Below are 18,303 nucleotides of genomic sequence, written 5' to 3'. Positions count from 1 at the left end.
AAGACTATAAAAATGGGACCCATAACCTCCCTGCTTGGCACTCAGCAACAAAGGGTTGGAGTTGGGGGTTAAATCACCAAAATGATTCCCGGGCACGGCGCCGTTGCTGCCCACTGCTCCCCAAGGGGATGGGACAAATGCAGAGGACAAATTTCACCACATCTAGTGTGTGTGTGACAATCATTGGTACTTTAATCTTTAATCTTTATCACCAGTATCAGGACTTTGAAGCGATTGCATAAACATGATTGCCTGCCAGGTATTGAGAGCCAGCAAGTAACTGATCGGCTCACTGTTTTTATGTCCGAAAAAATTCCCAGTTTTCCCACTTTTCAGTAAAACACTTACTCTCTATTAAAAAGTGTTACTACTTCCACATTTCACAACCCATTTCAAACTGTTTCAAAGTCAAAATGCTCCCTGATAAGGTTAGTCAAATTGCTAGTATTCTTGCTAGCATGCTAACAGTCGTCAACATGTGTAACGTAAAAAAATATTAGCTTGCAAGCTTTTTAGCACATTATTGCAGGTGTGCACCTCAGAGTCAATTATTTTGTTACTTCACGTATGTTAACTGTTACTATGCTGCTAACGTTACTATTATGCTAATGTTACCATGCTATCTTTTTTAGTTAATTTTGCAGGTATCCACCTCAGAATCAAATGTTTTGTTACTTCACGATTGCTAACTGTTAGCATGTTAGCTAACGTTACCATGCTATGGTTTTTCTTGCTCATTTTACAGGTATACACATCAGAGCCAAATGTTTAGTTACTCCACGTATGCGAAGATTCTAGCTTTTTAGCTAATTTTGCAGGTACGAGTCAAATATTTTATTTATCACATGTTAACTTCTGTCATGCTAACTTAGCACTTATGTTAGGACGCCAGCTTTTTTTTCTTTTTTTGCAAATTTTGCAGGTGTACAGTCATATATTTTTGTTACTTGACGCTATCTGGCCAGTGTGCCAACAGTTAGTATTTCAGTTGGAATTTTCAGCATTCACATGCAATTTCTACCGAAATAGCATTTTCTAGTTTGATTTTAATCTCATAAAATTGCAAGTAAAAAAAAAAGGCTAATGCTCCTTTGTATTAATATTTTACCACAACACCACACTAACCATACGTAATTGTCATGGTCCATTTTAAGCATTTAAGCATCAACTATCCCCATCATTTAGGATATCATAGAAAATAGACAATCCAATTACCGTTGGATGCATGTTATCAGTGTGAACACAGGATAAAGAAATATGGTTCCCTAGAATTAATTTTTTGTCCCTTGTCAGCCAACTGTAACCAAGACAACATAAGCGAAGACACGGCAAGTTCCATAACTGATCACTGTACTCTGTCATTGTATTTTATGTTTGCTGCCTACTGTCATTGTATTTTATGCTTGCTGCCATGTTGCATGCAGCATCCCCCACAGTCATCTATCGCTCACATCCATCTACCGCAGGCTTCCTCCCACATAACAAATGCTCAGCTATTTCACTCTACTCTTATTATTTACAAAAGGGACATTACGTCCCTTTTGCCGTCAGATAAAGTGGTCATTATTAGACAACAACCTATTATATCAATGGCACTTTGCCTTTGTTTTTCCAATTCAAGGCAGCAAGTGGGAGGTGAAGGTGTTTCTGTTGTCCTCTCTTATGTTTCAGGTTCCAAAAATACAACAAACAAGGAGACCTTGAATGTCTCGTGTGTAAGAGGACGGTGTTGTTTTTCCAGGGTCAAGCAGATCAAGGAAGAGTTTGGCAAAGGTAAACATCAAACCGAAGATCATGATGGATTGTAAAAATTTAAAAAAAGTCTGGTGTATATGAAACAATACACTACCTTTAGGCCTTGCCAAGGAAGGCTACCTCGGAGGAAGTACATGAACATGTGACCCAGGGCCTCCAAATCATCCCGCCTACTTTGTTCTGAAATTGACAACAGGAAAAAATTCATGTAGGATGATTGAAATATTGCATTTCATGTTTCATTCACCAGTACTTGCGCTGTAATGAGTCATCAGTTTAAGAGGGCAAATTAACACTTTAAAAGGAAACCATAAACCCCTTTTCCATCGCAAGAACTTTACCCCAGAAACTGTATACTAGGAACTACGGCCGTAATAAAGATCCGGGCCAATTTTATCAGATTGTTTCAGGTACAATCAAGAAGGCAGTGTTAATCTTGTCAGCAGTTTTTAATTTAGTTTTAGTCATGGTCTTTTGACGAAAACAGCTTTTAGTTTTAGTCATATTTTATTCAACTCAATTGGTTAAGTCTTAGTCGACAAATCTTAATCTTACAATATTTTAGTAAACTAAAATGACAGTAAATTTAGACTTAAGTTATCTTCTATTTCTTCCAGGTGTACACATATTACAATGTGGGATTTGTTAAAAACAGACATACTTGTATAGCGCTTTTCTACCTTCAAGGTACTTAAAGCGCTTTGACACTATTTCTACATTCACCCATTCACACACACATTCACACACTGATGATGACGGAAGCTGCCAAGCAAGGCGCCAAGCTGACCCATCAGGAGCAGGGGTGAAGTGTCTTGCTCAAGGACACCACGGCCGTGACTAGGATGGCAGAAGCTGGGATCGAACCAGGAACCCTTAAGTTGCTCTCTAGCACCCGAGCCACGCCGTCCCCAGTCCAACTTCTTGATCTCACGAAGAAAAGCATCTGATTGGCTGTCCTTCGTAACTCTCTCCTGGCCCATTTCTCATGCACTGATTCAGAGCTGTGATTGGATATATTGCAAACTTGCTCCACCCATCAACAGGACCAAATTAAATATGATTAGATTTTGTTTCGGTCTACATTTTTGTTTTGTTTTTGTTGACAAAAACGTCAGTTAATTTCGTAATCGTCTTAGTCAAAATGCATTAGTTTTGATTTACTGTCGTCTTATTTTAGTCAAGGGAAAATAAGATCTTGACAAAAATGAGTAGTTACAAAAGTAACACTGATGGGAGAGTAGATCTGTTTTTTGTTAAGTTCTTGGAACCTTTAAATATAATTTCCTTGTGCTATTATTACTCAAGTTATGTGTTAAGCCATTGGCTTGTTAGCTAACAGGCAGCAAAGCTAAATGGCTGTGTAGATTAGCTGTTAGCTAACCACTAGTAATGTTATAATATCACATGAAGCAATTTACACACAGTTCTTTGAGGATGCATTTATTTCGCTTTTAGTTTTTAAAATTTGCAGGACACAGCTATTTAGGGCTGGACGATTATAGTAAAAAATAATAATCAAGATTATTTTGATTGGTGTTGTCATCACTATTAATAACACATGAATATTTATTTTACCACCAAAACTCAACTTTAAATATAGTTTTAAAAAATGTATATGAATTAGAAACAAATAAACCACAACAAGTAAAATACTAAGAGTAATAACAATACATTTAAATAACAATAAAAAAAAAACCAATAAAATTCAGTTTTTCTTTTTTTTATCGATTACACTTATTTTACCACTATAGAGTATGTGCTTTTTGTTCAAATAAAATAAATGCTTGTTTAAGATACTTGTTTGAAACATTTATTTTGTTAGCTCAGGCAGACAGGATGTGGCGCACCATGCTATTTTATTGTGAAAGGGGGGGTGTTCTGTGCTGTCCTCAGCTTGACGAGTAGAGGTGACTTATCCTCTAAAAAATAAAAAGAACGAGCCCCTCAAGTTGCGACTGCTGTTTGTACAATAATGTTACATTGATGATGATGTTCTAAAACAACACAAGCAGATGAGATCTGTTGTGGGTGTATGGATTCTTGCTCGGTTGAGATTTGTAGTTTAGTCACTGTTTCAAAGCGGCCGTCTCAACATTGTTTAGTTCAGGATGTGTTTCAGGGATAAATGATCGGTCCTTCCTTCTCCTTATAATGACAGCATTTAACTCACATTTATGTCAATTTCCCTAATATTCTGCGTTTAACAGCGGATTCCGTTTTATTGGCCAATTATGTGACTGTCCGCAGTTATGTGAATGCGGAATTCACATGCTTTACTGTTTTTGTTGAGTTTAGTGATTATTGATTATGCATACTAGCACTGTGTCACATAAAAAGTAGCAACCTTGGTAAGATCCCAAACTTCTAGTAGACGTGGTCTTTTTTCCACTCATTCACTTCAAATGCTCCGAAATTTGCATGCATGTTGCGTGGCCCATTAAGAGTTTTTTTTTTTTAAATGATTATATTTTCATGATCGTGAGAAGCCATAATCGAAATCGAAATCAAAATTAAATTAATTGTCCAGTCCTAGCTAGAATGTGTCATCAACATGAATTGTCACAATATAACGACAGCATTAAAAGCTCTATCTTCGGCCAAATGTATTTAAACTACATTGTATACAGTCTATATCGCACAAGCCTAGTGATGCAGGGTCCAAAATGAATTCAAGACATGCCAAAATTTGATATTTCTAATAGCAAATATGTATAGAGAAGAGCCTATGTCACATTCTCACCTTTTCCCAAGTGTGTGTTGATGCTCATGTAGCGTGCCGTTCCAGTCAGACTCTTGTGCTCCCGGTAGGGGATGTGTTTTTTGGTCTCTGGGTCTATGTACTCTTTGGCCAGACCAAAGTCGATGATGTGAATGGTGTGCTGCCTCTTGCTTCCTGGCCGCCCAACTAAGAAGTTTTCTGGCTTCACATCTCTGTAAATCAGACTCTTGGTGTGGACATACTCCATCCGCGTTATCTAGAAGAGAAGCCATGTGATGAATAAAAAGTGTTTTCAGTGCAGATAAAAGTGGATATTTTAATAAATATACGTTTATTATGCCGTGCTGTCAAATATATATATATTTTTAAATAACATTAATTCAACTTTTAAAAATGTGATTAATCATGATTAATCACAGTAAATTACTTGCTTGCATAATTTAAATTGACTTTATAGAAGACCCCAAAACTTTCTTGTCAAAATGTTATCCAGAAACTTTTTTTTAATGTTGTACTAAATGAATATACATATTTTGAATCTAAATTAGACACAGAGCACACCAGTTGGAGTCACCTCACTCAACTTTGCACTCACCTGATCACTGAATGTAAACATCCACGGTTTAAGTAAAGTAGCACATGGGGTCAAAACAAATTAGACGATTAATCTGCATTGATACATGATTAATGCGATCATTTTGTGTGATTAATCACTTGCGTTAACTCGCTAAATTTGACAGCTTTAATATTATTAAAGATATTAGTATTGTCATTTTACCTATATTGTTATATTTATTAAACATTTTTCATAATAGGTATCAGTCATGGTTTATAGATATTTTCAGTTTTGAGAAGCACAGACAGAGGGGGCTCAATACATTTTCGCAAGTAAATGATGCCCAAATATGCAACTTTACTTCAAAGAAAATAATAGCTACATCAAATGTTATATTACAAGAATCTTAACTGAAAATGTAAATAAATGCAGAACTTTTAACCCTACCGGATATATATTTTGTAAGAATGTGATTGGTCTTTCATTGCCACAAAATGATCCCGCCCCGCCCCACAGCACACATCACCCAGGCTTTACCAGCTGTATGGCTATCATCAGGACGGTCTTGAGGGAGAAGGTGCGGTCACAGAGATCAAACAAGTCCTCTAGACTGGGCCCCAGCAGCTCCAACACCATAGCGTTGTATTTCCCGCAAGGACCGAAGTAGTACACCTGTGGAATTCCCTCTGTGGAAAGAGATACAAACGTGGCAAATGTCATTTTAAAAGTAATTTCATCAAAGCTGTGAGAAAATCTTTGACTAGCAATGAAATTAAAATGTTTTGAATCTGGACAACACTCAAAAAGCATATTAAAATGTGATGTTTTGAAACTGCTCGTAAACACAAACACTCTTTTAAAGATCATTGATTTCAATCAGATAAAAATGCAGAGCAAATAGGTACTCTTTATACTGGGTCAAGGTAGCATGTGTGTAATGTGTGTAGGGCTGCAGCTATCCAATACTTTCGTAATCGAGTAATCAATGGATTAGTTTATGCAATTAAGAGTATTTGGACAAAACACACTTTACACCCTCTGTGTATTTTAGGGAAAATAGTTGAAATAACCAACACATGTTCTAATTGCCTTGACCTTCATTTGTTTACTCTAAAAATGTACATCACCAACATTAAAATTGCACTTTTAAAATGTGTGTATTTTTTATTTTTTTTTAAATGTCTGCGTATTCAAAGTTTTGGGCACTCTATCCGGTGTGGATTTTATACATTCTTATTAGTTAGACTCATTAAACGATTAATCAAAGCAACAGAATATAATTCAAAACTTGTTTCTAGTCTAATGGATTAACTGCTGCAGCCTGAGTGGTGTGGTTTATATACATTTAAATAGTAATAACTGTTTAATATGCTTTGCCTTTTGGGGTGTCCAATTACTCCATGTGACAAGCGCAACTAGGGCTGCAACGAATAATCGTTAAATCGATTACAAAAAAGCTTTGGTTCATATACTGTCGCTTCAATTATTAGTTTTATGAGTGTAACTAATACAAAATGTATATAAAAGTTTAATGAGAATTTATCAAATCCAGACCCCATGGAGTTCCCGGAACTTTAAATACGCGGATATAGTTTCCGTACGGCCACTGCAATATGATCTGTGCAAAACATTCTTTTATAATGTCAATCATTTCCACTAAAATACGCATGGAGGCTATTAAGTGTGTTTTACTAAATTAATTGATAACTACAGAAGTAAACACAACCTACCATAAACAACATAAGTTATGCAACAAATTAATTAAAATCTTCATTTCAAATATTATTTCTTTAATTGAAGATTGTATTTAACGTAAACCCAGACTGTCAGTCATGTTATTGTGGAATGGGTAAAAATGGTCTTTCCATGGGTAAACATTTTTTTTCAAAAACTATAATCTGAATTTGTTAATTTTTCTTAGTTTTATAGTTAATGTTCCTGTAATATTTTATATTAATACCAACCAGCTACAAGAAAATCAAAGTTTTCAGCAGAGGTTGCAGCTATATATTCCAAAGCAACAACTATAAATAACATAATAATACAAAATAAAGCCATAAACATTTTTGTTTGTGAGGGTAAATACCACTGCTGAAATAACATAGCTTTGTTTGCTTGTTATTGTTTTCATATCTTCAACAGACATACCAGCATGTCACAGACAAAATACAGCAGTACAAAGTTGATTTACTTTTGGTTTAATGCAATGTCTGTTGATAATATGGTGAAAGTCTCCTAAGAAGCGATCAACAGCCCTTGTTAATATACAACTATCTAAAGCTCTGATATCTGAGGTATTATTTTCCTACTTGACTCCCTCCCACATTGAGGTGAAGTATCTGTACTTTGAAGAATGTGGATGGTTCAACTGTCTACCAGTAGTTGGCTTTCAACTACTTATTACCATTCAAACACAACAACAATAGACAATAGAAAAGAAAGGATGCTAAGGAGACACAGACAACACTTTATATCAGTCATACCAAAATTTGCCATCGTTCAGGTATCCATAAGATTTACAGTAATGTGGGTCAGTGTTTGAATTTAAAACAGCCCACAACAAAACCCACAAACCATGACATATTGCATAAATGATTAAACAGCACTCATGTGTTGCACGAATTAAGAGATTAAAACTGTTAAGCCCTGCTTTTCAACAAGCAATTTGGTCCAGTGGCATACACAATTTTTGGCCCTATTTTCAAAAGTTGTAAGGGGAGATAAGAAAAACAATCCGTACATTCTATTGCCACTGTAGCACACTACCTAAAGGGCGGAGCTGCACACAGCAACGCCTGTAGATTGGTTAACAGTGTGTTTTGACTTTTGTAAAACGAGGGAGATCAAATTAGCCACAGAGGAGAAAAGGCTTGATTGTCCCCAATTGTTGCTTTTTATTAACCAATTTCCTCTTCTTTGTTGAAGTTACTGGCGGGTTACATACACACAACCATAAGAGGGTTGATATTAGGGAAGTGCCCAGCGATCTATATGATCACCATTGCCGATCAATGCATTTCATGGCCTATCACAAACGTTGATCCCCTCCGGTTGACACAGTATTTATGGCCGACAAGCTAGCAGCTGATTATGTGTCGCCATACAGTGTGGAGCCGCTTCTCTAAGCTAACAATAATCACTTCCATTTTAGCAAATAAATTGATATTTTTGTATCTTAAGTATCATTATCAAGTCCATTATCAATAGAGGACGAGGCTGAACATCTTACACACCGAGAAAGAGAATAAGGGACTACTTTAAATATTGTGTTGATACTGTTAAACAGTCAATGACACTCACAATAAACAAATTGAAACATTTACAGTTGATACAAGTGATTTATATCGGCATCGGTATCAGCCGATCTCACTCATCGAACTGAATCGGAATCGGCAGTGTAAAACCCTGATCATAACATTCGTAGTTGATATATGTTTAAAAAATATACGGAAAGAGTTTTGAGTCGTTCATATTGCCTAGAAACAAATAGGTTTTCAAACGATGGTGTTCTTTACTTAGGCCCCCAACCAACAGTACCGATCCATGAACAGGACTGAACCAGGCTAGGAAAAAAATTGTAATGAGCAAAAAAAAACTATTATGGTAGACACTCAGGTAATTTTTTTAAAATTGTGCAAGTAACCAAATTGAATGTAATGTAAAAGCACATAATTTTTTTAAATTATGCCGTTTATTTTGTCTGAAAAATTATATATATATATATATATATATATATATATATATATATATATATATATATATATATATATATATATATATATATATATATATATATATATATACATAAAAACTTGGCCTGTCACTTTCATGCTGATGAGTCAACGTTGTGCGCGAGAGAAGTTAGTGGTTTAATCTTTTTGGATAATTCAGATCAACTACACAGGACTTTCTTCAACAGCATTGAAGACAACATTCTCATTTTCTGCCGAGGACCGGAAAAAGACAGAAGTTTAGAAATGAACAAACACTGAAGATGAAATCATCTTGACTACAATAAAATAACAGATAACTAAAAAAAAAGGCCTGATGCACCTTAAAGTTACCAAACCAACAATATTAATTCTACAGTACTAACATAGGTTAAGCCAAATTCAACAATATTAATATATTTTATTCACGGATCATCAATACATTTTTGCAAAATCTATATAACTGTCATTTCATGATAAAAAATACATTATACTTCAGTAATCAGTTATTTGCAATGTCTTTGCTTGTTTTGCTCCGATTCTAAAAGAGTTTATATTTATTATTGACAAACTACTCAAACAAATTACTACTCTAAATTTTACTTTTGTTATTCCTATTTTTCAACTTTTCCATCGCTTCTTTTTCCCTAACACTGCACAAGTGTCATTATTTGAACTCCTATTTGCTTATTGAGATTTGCTCATTTGAGAGATGAAAAACATATGCCTCTTGCTACTCCTTTTCAAACATGCTAGATTGTGCAAATGCAACCGTGTGAAGTTTCTTTATGTAACTTGTTGAGCTTGTCCAAAACAAATAAACCACACCATATTCCCCAATGATTGTCTCACACACACACACTAGGTGTGGCAAAATTATTCTCTGCATTTGACCCATCACCCTTGATCACCCCCTGGGAGGTGAGGGGAGCAGAGAGCAGCAGCAGTGGCCGCGCCCGGGAATCATTTTTGGTGATTCAACCCCCAATTCCAACCCTTGACGCTGAGTGCCAAGCAGGGAGGTAATGGGTCCCATTTTTTATAGTCTTTGGTATGGCTCGGCCGGGGTTTGAACTCACGACCTACCGATCTCAGGGCGGATAGTCTAACCACTAGACCACTGAGTAGCTGAATATTGTACCAAACTCCAAGTTCATACCAATCGGGACTCATTTTGTGCTTTTAACATATATGCAATAACTTGTATATGAATAACGCTGGTTGAGTTAGTGAAACAATTCATGGTTGAACAGTTAAACATTTGGGATTTCTTTTTCTTTTAATACAGATTTTGCGATACAGGAAGGTAACACTTCACTTTCCAGGTGATACATGTGCTACCAATCATGTTCCACAAAACATTGACTTTTATTGGTTTTAAAATTAAGTTTGACATTTGAACTAAATTCCAACATTCAGGGAGGGCAGAATAATACATGTAAATAAACCACAGGTGTACAAAGAGCAGCTGTATTACATTGTAGTAATAAAATGAGAAGCAACACTTAAAAATACAGCAAAACAACATAATGACAAGAAAAATATTATTGTTCTTAAATATGTGTATACTTTTTTTTGCCTTAAAAAAATACATGCGTCATAATAAATTATGCAAATTTTTTTATGTTATTTTGACGCCCTGGCCACACCACCAACACACCCCTGGTCACGCCCCAATGGCCACAAATTGATTGCCTGTCTGTGGGAAAAACTGAACTATTAAAAAAACAAAACATTGCTATATTAGCTTTTGTGTTTAAGGTGACAAAGCAAGTGGTTGTTAATGTTGTATCACACATACATTGGTAATATTAAAATTATTACATATTCAGAACATGATGAGGGCCAATAGAAAACAGCACTTTATACATCCCTGGGTTAAAGATTCACCGAAATATCACTATGTTTTACATGACAACTTCTTCATGCCAGTGACATACTGTAAAACACATTGCATTAAGGTACAGAATAAAGTTTTTCCCAAGCCTGCTGAACTTTAAGTCTTTAGGATTTCCCAGGTAATGAGTCCATGATACAGTGCATCCGGAAAGTATTCACAGCACTTCACTTTTTCCACATTTTGTTATGTTCCAGCTTTATTCCAAAAATAATGAAATGTTTTTTTTCCTGAAATTCCTACACACAATACCCCATAATGACAATGTGTAAACGTATTTTTTAAATTTATTTTGCAAATGTATTCAAAACTAAAAAAATCACATTGGTACGGAAAATATTCAGACCCCTTTAAATGTTTCACTCTTTGTTTCATTGCAGCCATTTGCTAAAATAAAAAAAGTTAATTTTATTTCTCATTAATGTACTCTCGGCCCCCCATCGTGACAGAAAAAAACAAATGTAGAAATTGTTTGCAAATTTATTTTTAAAAAAAACAAAAAAACTCAACAATAAGTATTCAGACCCTTTGCTCAATACTTTGTTGATGCACCTCTGGCAGTAATTACAGCCTCACGTCCTTTTAATACGATGCCACAAGCTTGGCACTCCTATCTTTGGGCAGTTTCGCTCATTCCTCTTTGCAGCACCTCTCAAGATCCATGAGATTGGATGGGAAACGTTGGTTTTCATCCGGGATGTCTTTGTATATTGCTGCATTCATATTTCCCTCTATCCTGACCAGTCTCCCAGTTCCTGCTGCTGAAAACCAACCCCACAGCATGATGCTGCCACCACCATGCTTAACTGTAGGGATTGCATTGGCCTGGTGATGAGCAGTGCCTGGTTTACGCCAAACTCCCTGGCATTTACACCAAAGAAGTGAAGTGAAGAACATTTTATTTATATAGCGCTTTTCTCTAGAGATTCAAAGCGTAGTGAAAACCATTATCTACAATTTTAAGCTACATTTAAACCAGTGTGGGTGGCACAGTGAGCAGGTGGGTCATGTGTCTTGCCCAAGGACACAACGACAGTGACTGGAATGGCGATAGCGAACCTGTAACCCTCAAGTTGCTGGCACGGCCGCTCTACCAACCGAGCCCCACTACCCCAGTTCAATCTGCCAAAGGTGAATCAACAAAGTATTGAGCAAAGCCTGTGAATACTTATGTACATGTGATTTATGTTTAATTTTTATTTGTATTAAATTAAACCTTTTCACATTGTCATTAGATGTTTTGTCATTGTCATTAGTTGTTTGTGGAATTTTGAGGACAAAAATGAATTTATTCCATTTTGGAATAAGGCTGTAACATAACAAAATGTGGAAAAAGTGAAGCGCTGTGATACTTTCTGGATGCACTGTACATGATGCAGTGATAAGAGGTCAGTGGGAGGCTGAATCATCGAAGCTAGGTCCAAATCTAGAGGGCATTCAAAGCGCAGTCATCACAAAAAGAGGAGTACACCCTGAGCTGGTGAATGTGAGGAGCTAAATGGTTTTCTACAACATTAACATTACATTGATTTGTAAAAAAATCCTGGAGCAAGTTATTTCTTAAAGTTGCTGTATGTCACCAGCTTATAAACACAATTGTGAATTAGTTCACAAAAATAAGTCAAATTAAGACACCTCTACATTTATTTATCACAAATTTTGATAAATTAATAGATATTGTATTTCAAGTATGGACTGGGTTTATGCCAAGCCAATTGTCAGTGGTGTTCAGCTCCTACTGCCATAAGTATAGACAATTAAACATATTGTATCTGCTGCAGCCCTTATCAGGCTGCATCAAGGCAGCTGAAGACAATGTTGCCATAGAGTCAAATGTCAGAGTTGAGGGTCCTAAACGAGAGGGATAGAGAAAAAAGGAGTTGGTTGGAGTAAAGCAGACACGAAGGCAAGATTCAAGTGAATGCATATTAAACATTTAGACTATGGAGGGAGGAAGAGGACGAGGAGGATAAGTGACTTCCATTAGGCCCAATGCTCTGGAGATGTCCTCCCTAGACTGAAATAAGATCAATGTCCTGGCTTGTGCATACTGAGGCCAGAGATGCAAAATGCTAGATAACTCATGAAGGAAACAAATCATAAAAATATAATAAAACACTGTTTTACTAGCTTACTTTACTATTTGCAGCTTTAAACATGTGCTATAAATGGAATTAATGCTACAGTAGCTGCAAGTACAAGTAAAAAACTGCAATGTAGTTGTGGCCTAAAGTCAGACTCTGACCTAACAACGGTAGGCTAATCTGCAAAAATGCTGCCAACGACTCATATATATATATATATATATATATATATATATATATATATATATATATATATATATATATATATATATATATATATATATATATATATATATTAGGGGTGTGGGAAAAAATCGATTCAAATTCGAATCGCGATTCTCACGTTGTGCGATTCAGAATCAATTCTCATTTTAAAAAATCGTTCATTTTATTTTTTTAAAATGAATCAATCCAACAAAACAATACACAGCAATACCATAACAATGCAATCCAATTCCAAAACCAAACCCGACCCAGCAACACCCAGAACTGCAATAAACAGAGCAATTGAGAGGAAACACAAACACGACACAGAACAAACCAAAAGTAGTGAAACAAAAATGAATATTATCAGCAACAGTATCAATATTAGTTACAATTTCAACATAGCAGTGATTAAAAATCCCTCATTGACATTATCATTAGACATTTATTTAAAAAAAGGAAAAAGAAAAGAACAATAGTGTCACAGTGGCTTACACTTGCATCGCATCTCATAAGCTTGACAACACACTGTGTCCAATATTTTCACATAGATAAAATAAGTCATATTTTTGGTTCATTTAATAGTTCAAACAAATTTACATTATTGTAATCAGTTGATAAAACATTGTCCTTTACAATTATAAAAGCTTTTTACAAAAATCTACTACTCTGCTTGCATGTCAGCAGACTGGGGTAGATCCTGCTGAAATCCTATGTATTGAATGAATAGAGAATCGTTTTGAATAGGAAAAAAATCGTTTTTGAATCGAGAATCGTGTTGAATTGAAAAAATAAAAATAAAAAATAAATCGATTTTTTTTCTTTTTTCTTTCCTTTCTTTTTTTTCTGGGGGACAAGAGGGGGATTAGACAGAGAGACAAAAACAACAACAGCAAACACAACAACAACAACAACAACAGAGCAACATCAGCAAATACGACATGTACAAATATGATGGTAAAAGTAATAGCAAATAAGCAGTTAGCGAAAATTTAAAAAAAATACAGAAATGACCATGAGCATTATTACACTAAAAATGGAGCAATATGAATACCAATAGAAGTAGTGCTATTGATAATAAACAATACCAATACTTTACCTTTATTATCAACAATACAATTGTTCAAATGCAACAATACATATACGTAATGATAACTTGAGATACGAAAGAATGCAGAAAAATGGAGGGGAAGAAAGAGAAGCAACCTACATTAACCTTGTAGATTGTTATAGTAACAATAGGTTAAGCTTTGTCAGTGTGCCATGTGTTATACCCAGTTTACCCTAGGGCAACAACGTTAATGTATGTTTGATGAAACGTGATTATGTGCATGAGTGTATGTGTGCATATGTACCTGTATATGTACAGTATGTGTATATGTGTGCTTGTACAGTGAATGTATATGTACAGTATGTGTATATGTGTGTACAGCGAATGTATATGTACAGTATGTGTATACAGTATGTGTGTTTGAACAGTGAATGTATATGTACAGTATGTGTATATGTGTGTTTGTACAGTGAATGTATATGTACAGTATATGTATGTGTGTGTTTGTACAGTGAATGTATATGTGTAGTACGTGTATGTGTGTGTTTGTACAGTGAGTGTATATGTACAGTATGTGTATATGTATGTTTTTACAGTGAATGTATATGTACAGTATGTGTATACAGTATGTTTGTATAATGAATGTGCGTGTGGATGTATGAACTTTGAGTGTGTAAATATGTACTGTATTTATTTGTATATGTATGTGGGAGCGTAGGTACCTATGTATGTCTGTATGTATGTGTGTGAGTATATGTGAATTTGCATGTACAATACATTTGACTCCCAGTGTATGCGGGAGCCAGAGTACGGCCCCAGCCTCCCCGAGAGCCCATCCCACAAACAGTAGGTGTGGTGCCCAGGGAACCAGGGGCCACCGCCCCCACGCAGCCAAGCTGGACAGTGACAGGAACCCCAGAGCCTGGCCCACCGTGCCGCCCACAAGGGCCAGCAGCAGGCCGCAGACAGACGCACCCGGCAGAGGACAAGGCACGAGAAAAGCAGGGGGCAGCCAGACCCCAAGCCAGCGAGAGACCACACCCCACACGGACAGAAAGGCGGGACGCCCTGCCCGAGGGGCCCGGAGACCCCCCGCAACCGGACGGGAAGACTGCCCCCACCCCCGGAGAGCGCGGCAAGGCCAGCCCACGGCCACCCCACCCAAGCCGGCCGCCACAGGACCACCCAGCACGGGGCCACGGGAACCACCCACCCCGCCCGCAGGGACCCCAACGATGGAGATGGAACAACCAGCAACCGCCCCGCCGAGTCCCCCCCCTGAGGTAGGGGAAATAAATAAATAAAATAAATAAATACATAATAATAATAATAATAATAATATTAATAAAATATATTTAAAAATAAGAATAAATAAATAATTAAATCTATTTATAAAAAAAAAAAGAAAGAAAAAAGAAAGAATTAAAAGAAGATCACAGACATGCTGACACACAAGGTCGCTACCCCAACAACTGGCCGACTCGCAGCACCTCGGGATACCCTGCAGCACCAAGCTACCACAGTAGACGCAGGGACCAGACCCAGCAGGCCCCAACCAAGACGGGCACCCGGAAGGGATGGACGGTGGGACCCAGGAGCTCCAGACACGCAGTCCGGATGCAGTAGCCTGAGACGCCGACCCCCACCCGACAGGCAGGCCCAGAACGTACCCCCAGAAATATACATACATATATATATATACATACACATAAACATAAACATGTACACATACACACACATACACATGCATACACATACACATATATATATACATACATACATACATACATACATACATACATACACACATACACATACATATACACAGTTTGTCAGCCCCGACAACCACCACGCGCGCCCGCTGCCACCAGTCACAACATCAGCCACCCCCCTGCACCAGACCCAGCAGCCACGGGCGCCCACACCACAAACAAACGGCAGCAGAAACAGCAGCCACAACACTCCCAGACAGCCAGCACCACCCAATCAAATCAAAGCGATCAAAAAAAAAAACGCGACCGGCAACCACACGCCAACAGGATCACGGAGACCAGCCAGCGCCAGCCCGCCAGCAAGCCCAAACGCCAACACGCAAACAAGAGACACCAACACACCCCCAACCAAATGACCCCACCAACCCAACCCAAACCCGCACAAACACACCACCGCCCAAACAACCGAGACACAGTATCCAGACCAGACACAGGCGCCGCGCCGCCACCACATCAAGTCGCCAACAGAGACCCCACAGCGCAAGGTCGGGCCACACGGGCACAGACCCCACCCAACAGGAAGCGAGACCCGCGCGACGCCACACACAAATAAATAATAAGATTAAACAAAAATAATAATAATTTTTTTTAAAAAAATCGACTTTGAATCGAATCGTGACCCCAAGAATCGATATTGAATCGAATCGTGGGACACCCAAAGATTCACAGCCCTTATATATATATATATATATATATATATATATATATATATATATATATATATATATATATATATATATATATATATATATATATATATATATATATATATATATATATATATATATATATATATATATACACACACACAGTTGTGCTCATAAGTTTACATACCCTGGGAGAATTTATGATTTCTTGGCCATTCTTCAGAGAATATGAATGATAACACAAAAACCTTTCTTCCACTCATGCTTAATGGTTGTGTGAAGCTATTTATTGACAAACAACTGTTTACTCTTTTTAAATCAAAATGACAAAAGAAAGTACCCAAATGACCCTGATCAAAAGTTTACATATCCCAGTGATTTTGATCTGATAACATGCACAAAAGTTGACACAAACAGGTTTGAATGGCTAATCAAGGTTCCAATCCTCACCTGTGACATTTTTGTTTGTAATTAATGTGTGTGTATAAAAGGTCAGTGAGTTTCTGGGCTTCTGACAGGCCATTGCATCTTTCATCCAGTGCTGCACAGATTTTTCTGGATTCTGAGTCATGGGGAAGGCAAAAGAATTGTCAAAGGATCTACGAGAAAAGGTAATTGAACTGCATAAAACAGGAAAGGGGTATAAAAAGATATCCAAGGAATTGAGAATGCCAATCAGCAGTGTTCAAACGCTGATTAAGAAGTGGAAAATGAGGGATTCAGGTAGACCAGCAAAGATTTCAGCCACAACAGCCAGGAAAATTGTTCGAGATGCAAAGAAAAATCCACAAATAACTTCAGCTGAAATACAGGACTCTCTGAAAAATTGTGGTGTGGCTGTTTCAAGATGCACAATAAGGAGGCACTTGAAGAAAAATGGGCTGCATGGTCGAGTCGCCAGAAGAAAGCCATTTCTGCGCAAATGTCACAAAGTATCCCGCTTACATTATGCCAAACAGCACAGAGACAAGCCTCAAAACTTCTGGAACAAAGTAATTTGAAGTGAGGAGACCAAAATTTCACTTTTTGGCCACTCGACCATGCAGCCCATTTTTCTTCAAGTGCCTATTTATTGTGCATCTTGCAATAGCCACACCACAATTTTTCAGAGAGTCCTGTATTTCAGCTGAAGTTATTTGTTGATTTTTCTTTGCATCTCAAACAATTTTCCTGGCAGTTGTGACTGAAATCTTTGCTGGTCTACCTGAATCCCTCATTTTCCACTTCTTAATCAGCGTTTGAACACTGCTGATTGGCATTCTCAATTCCTTGGATATCTTTTTCTACCCCTTTCCTGTTTTATGCAGTTCAATTACCTTTTCTCGCAGATCCTTTGGCAATTATTTTGCCTTCCCCATGACTCAGAATCCAGAAACATCTGTGCAGCACTGGATGAAAGATGCAATGGCCTGTCAGAAGCCCAGAAACTCACTGACCTTTTATACACACACATTAATTACGAACAAACATGTCACAGGTGAGGATTGGAACCTTGATTAGCCATTCAAACCTGTTTGTGTCAACTTTTGTGCATGTTAACAGATCAAAGTCACTGGGGTATGTAAACTTTTGATCAGGGTCATTTGGGTACTTTCTTTTGTCATTTTTATTTAAAAAGAGTAAACACAGTTGTGTGCCAATAAATAGCTTCACACAACCATTAAACAAGAGTGGAAGAAAGGTTTTTGTGTTATCATTCATATTCTCTGAAGAATGGCCAAGAAATCATAAATACTCCCAGGGTATGTAAACTTATGAGTACGACTGTATATAGGGATGATGTTCGAAACCGGTTCTCCCGATTGTTCGATAAGAAAAGAACCGATTCCATGGATTCGAATCCCTTTTTGAGAACCGGTTCCCGTTATCAAAGCCGCTATACCGTATTTTCGCGACCATAGGGCGCAC

At 37.2% G+C, this 18,303-nt stretch overlaps 1 protein-coding gene across 4 annotated transcripts in view; it reads right to left on the bottom strand.

Annotated features, from left to right (window-relative positions):
- Window positions 1–18,303, bottom strand: part of csnk1g2b (casein kinase 1, gamma 2b) — a 99,097-nt gene that overhangs the window by 18,653 nt on the left and 62,141 nt on the right. For all 4 annotated transcript variants that reach the window (XM_062028369.1, XM_062028370.1, XM_062028372.1 and 1 more), the window contains exons 4-6: window positions 5,568–5,716; window positions 4,496–4,730; window positions 1,850–1,935 (exon numbers count right to left, since the gene is read on the bottom strand). In XM_062028369.1, the coding sequence (XP_061884353.1) occupies window positions 1,850–1,935; window positions 4,496–4,730; window positions 5,568–5,716 (470 nt within the window). The remainder of the gene's footprint in view (window positions 1–1,849; window positions 1,936–4,495; window positions 4,731–5,567; window positions 5,717–18,303) is intronic.

This window comes from Entelurus aequoreus, linkage group LG19 (genome assembly GCF_033978785.1).
Source record: "Entelurus aequoreus isolate RoL-2023_Sb linkage group LG19, RoL_Eaeq_v1.1, whole genome shotgun sequence".
Taxonomy (NCBI): Eukaryota; Metazoa; Chordata; class Actinopteri; order Syngnathiformes; family Syngnathidae; genus Entelurus; species Entelurus aequoreus.
The sequence above is the reverse complement of the archived record's forward strand: the minus strand, read 5'-3'. Positions and strand labels throughout refer to the sequence as shown.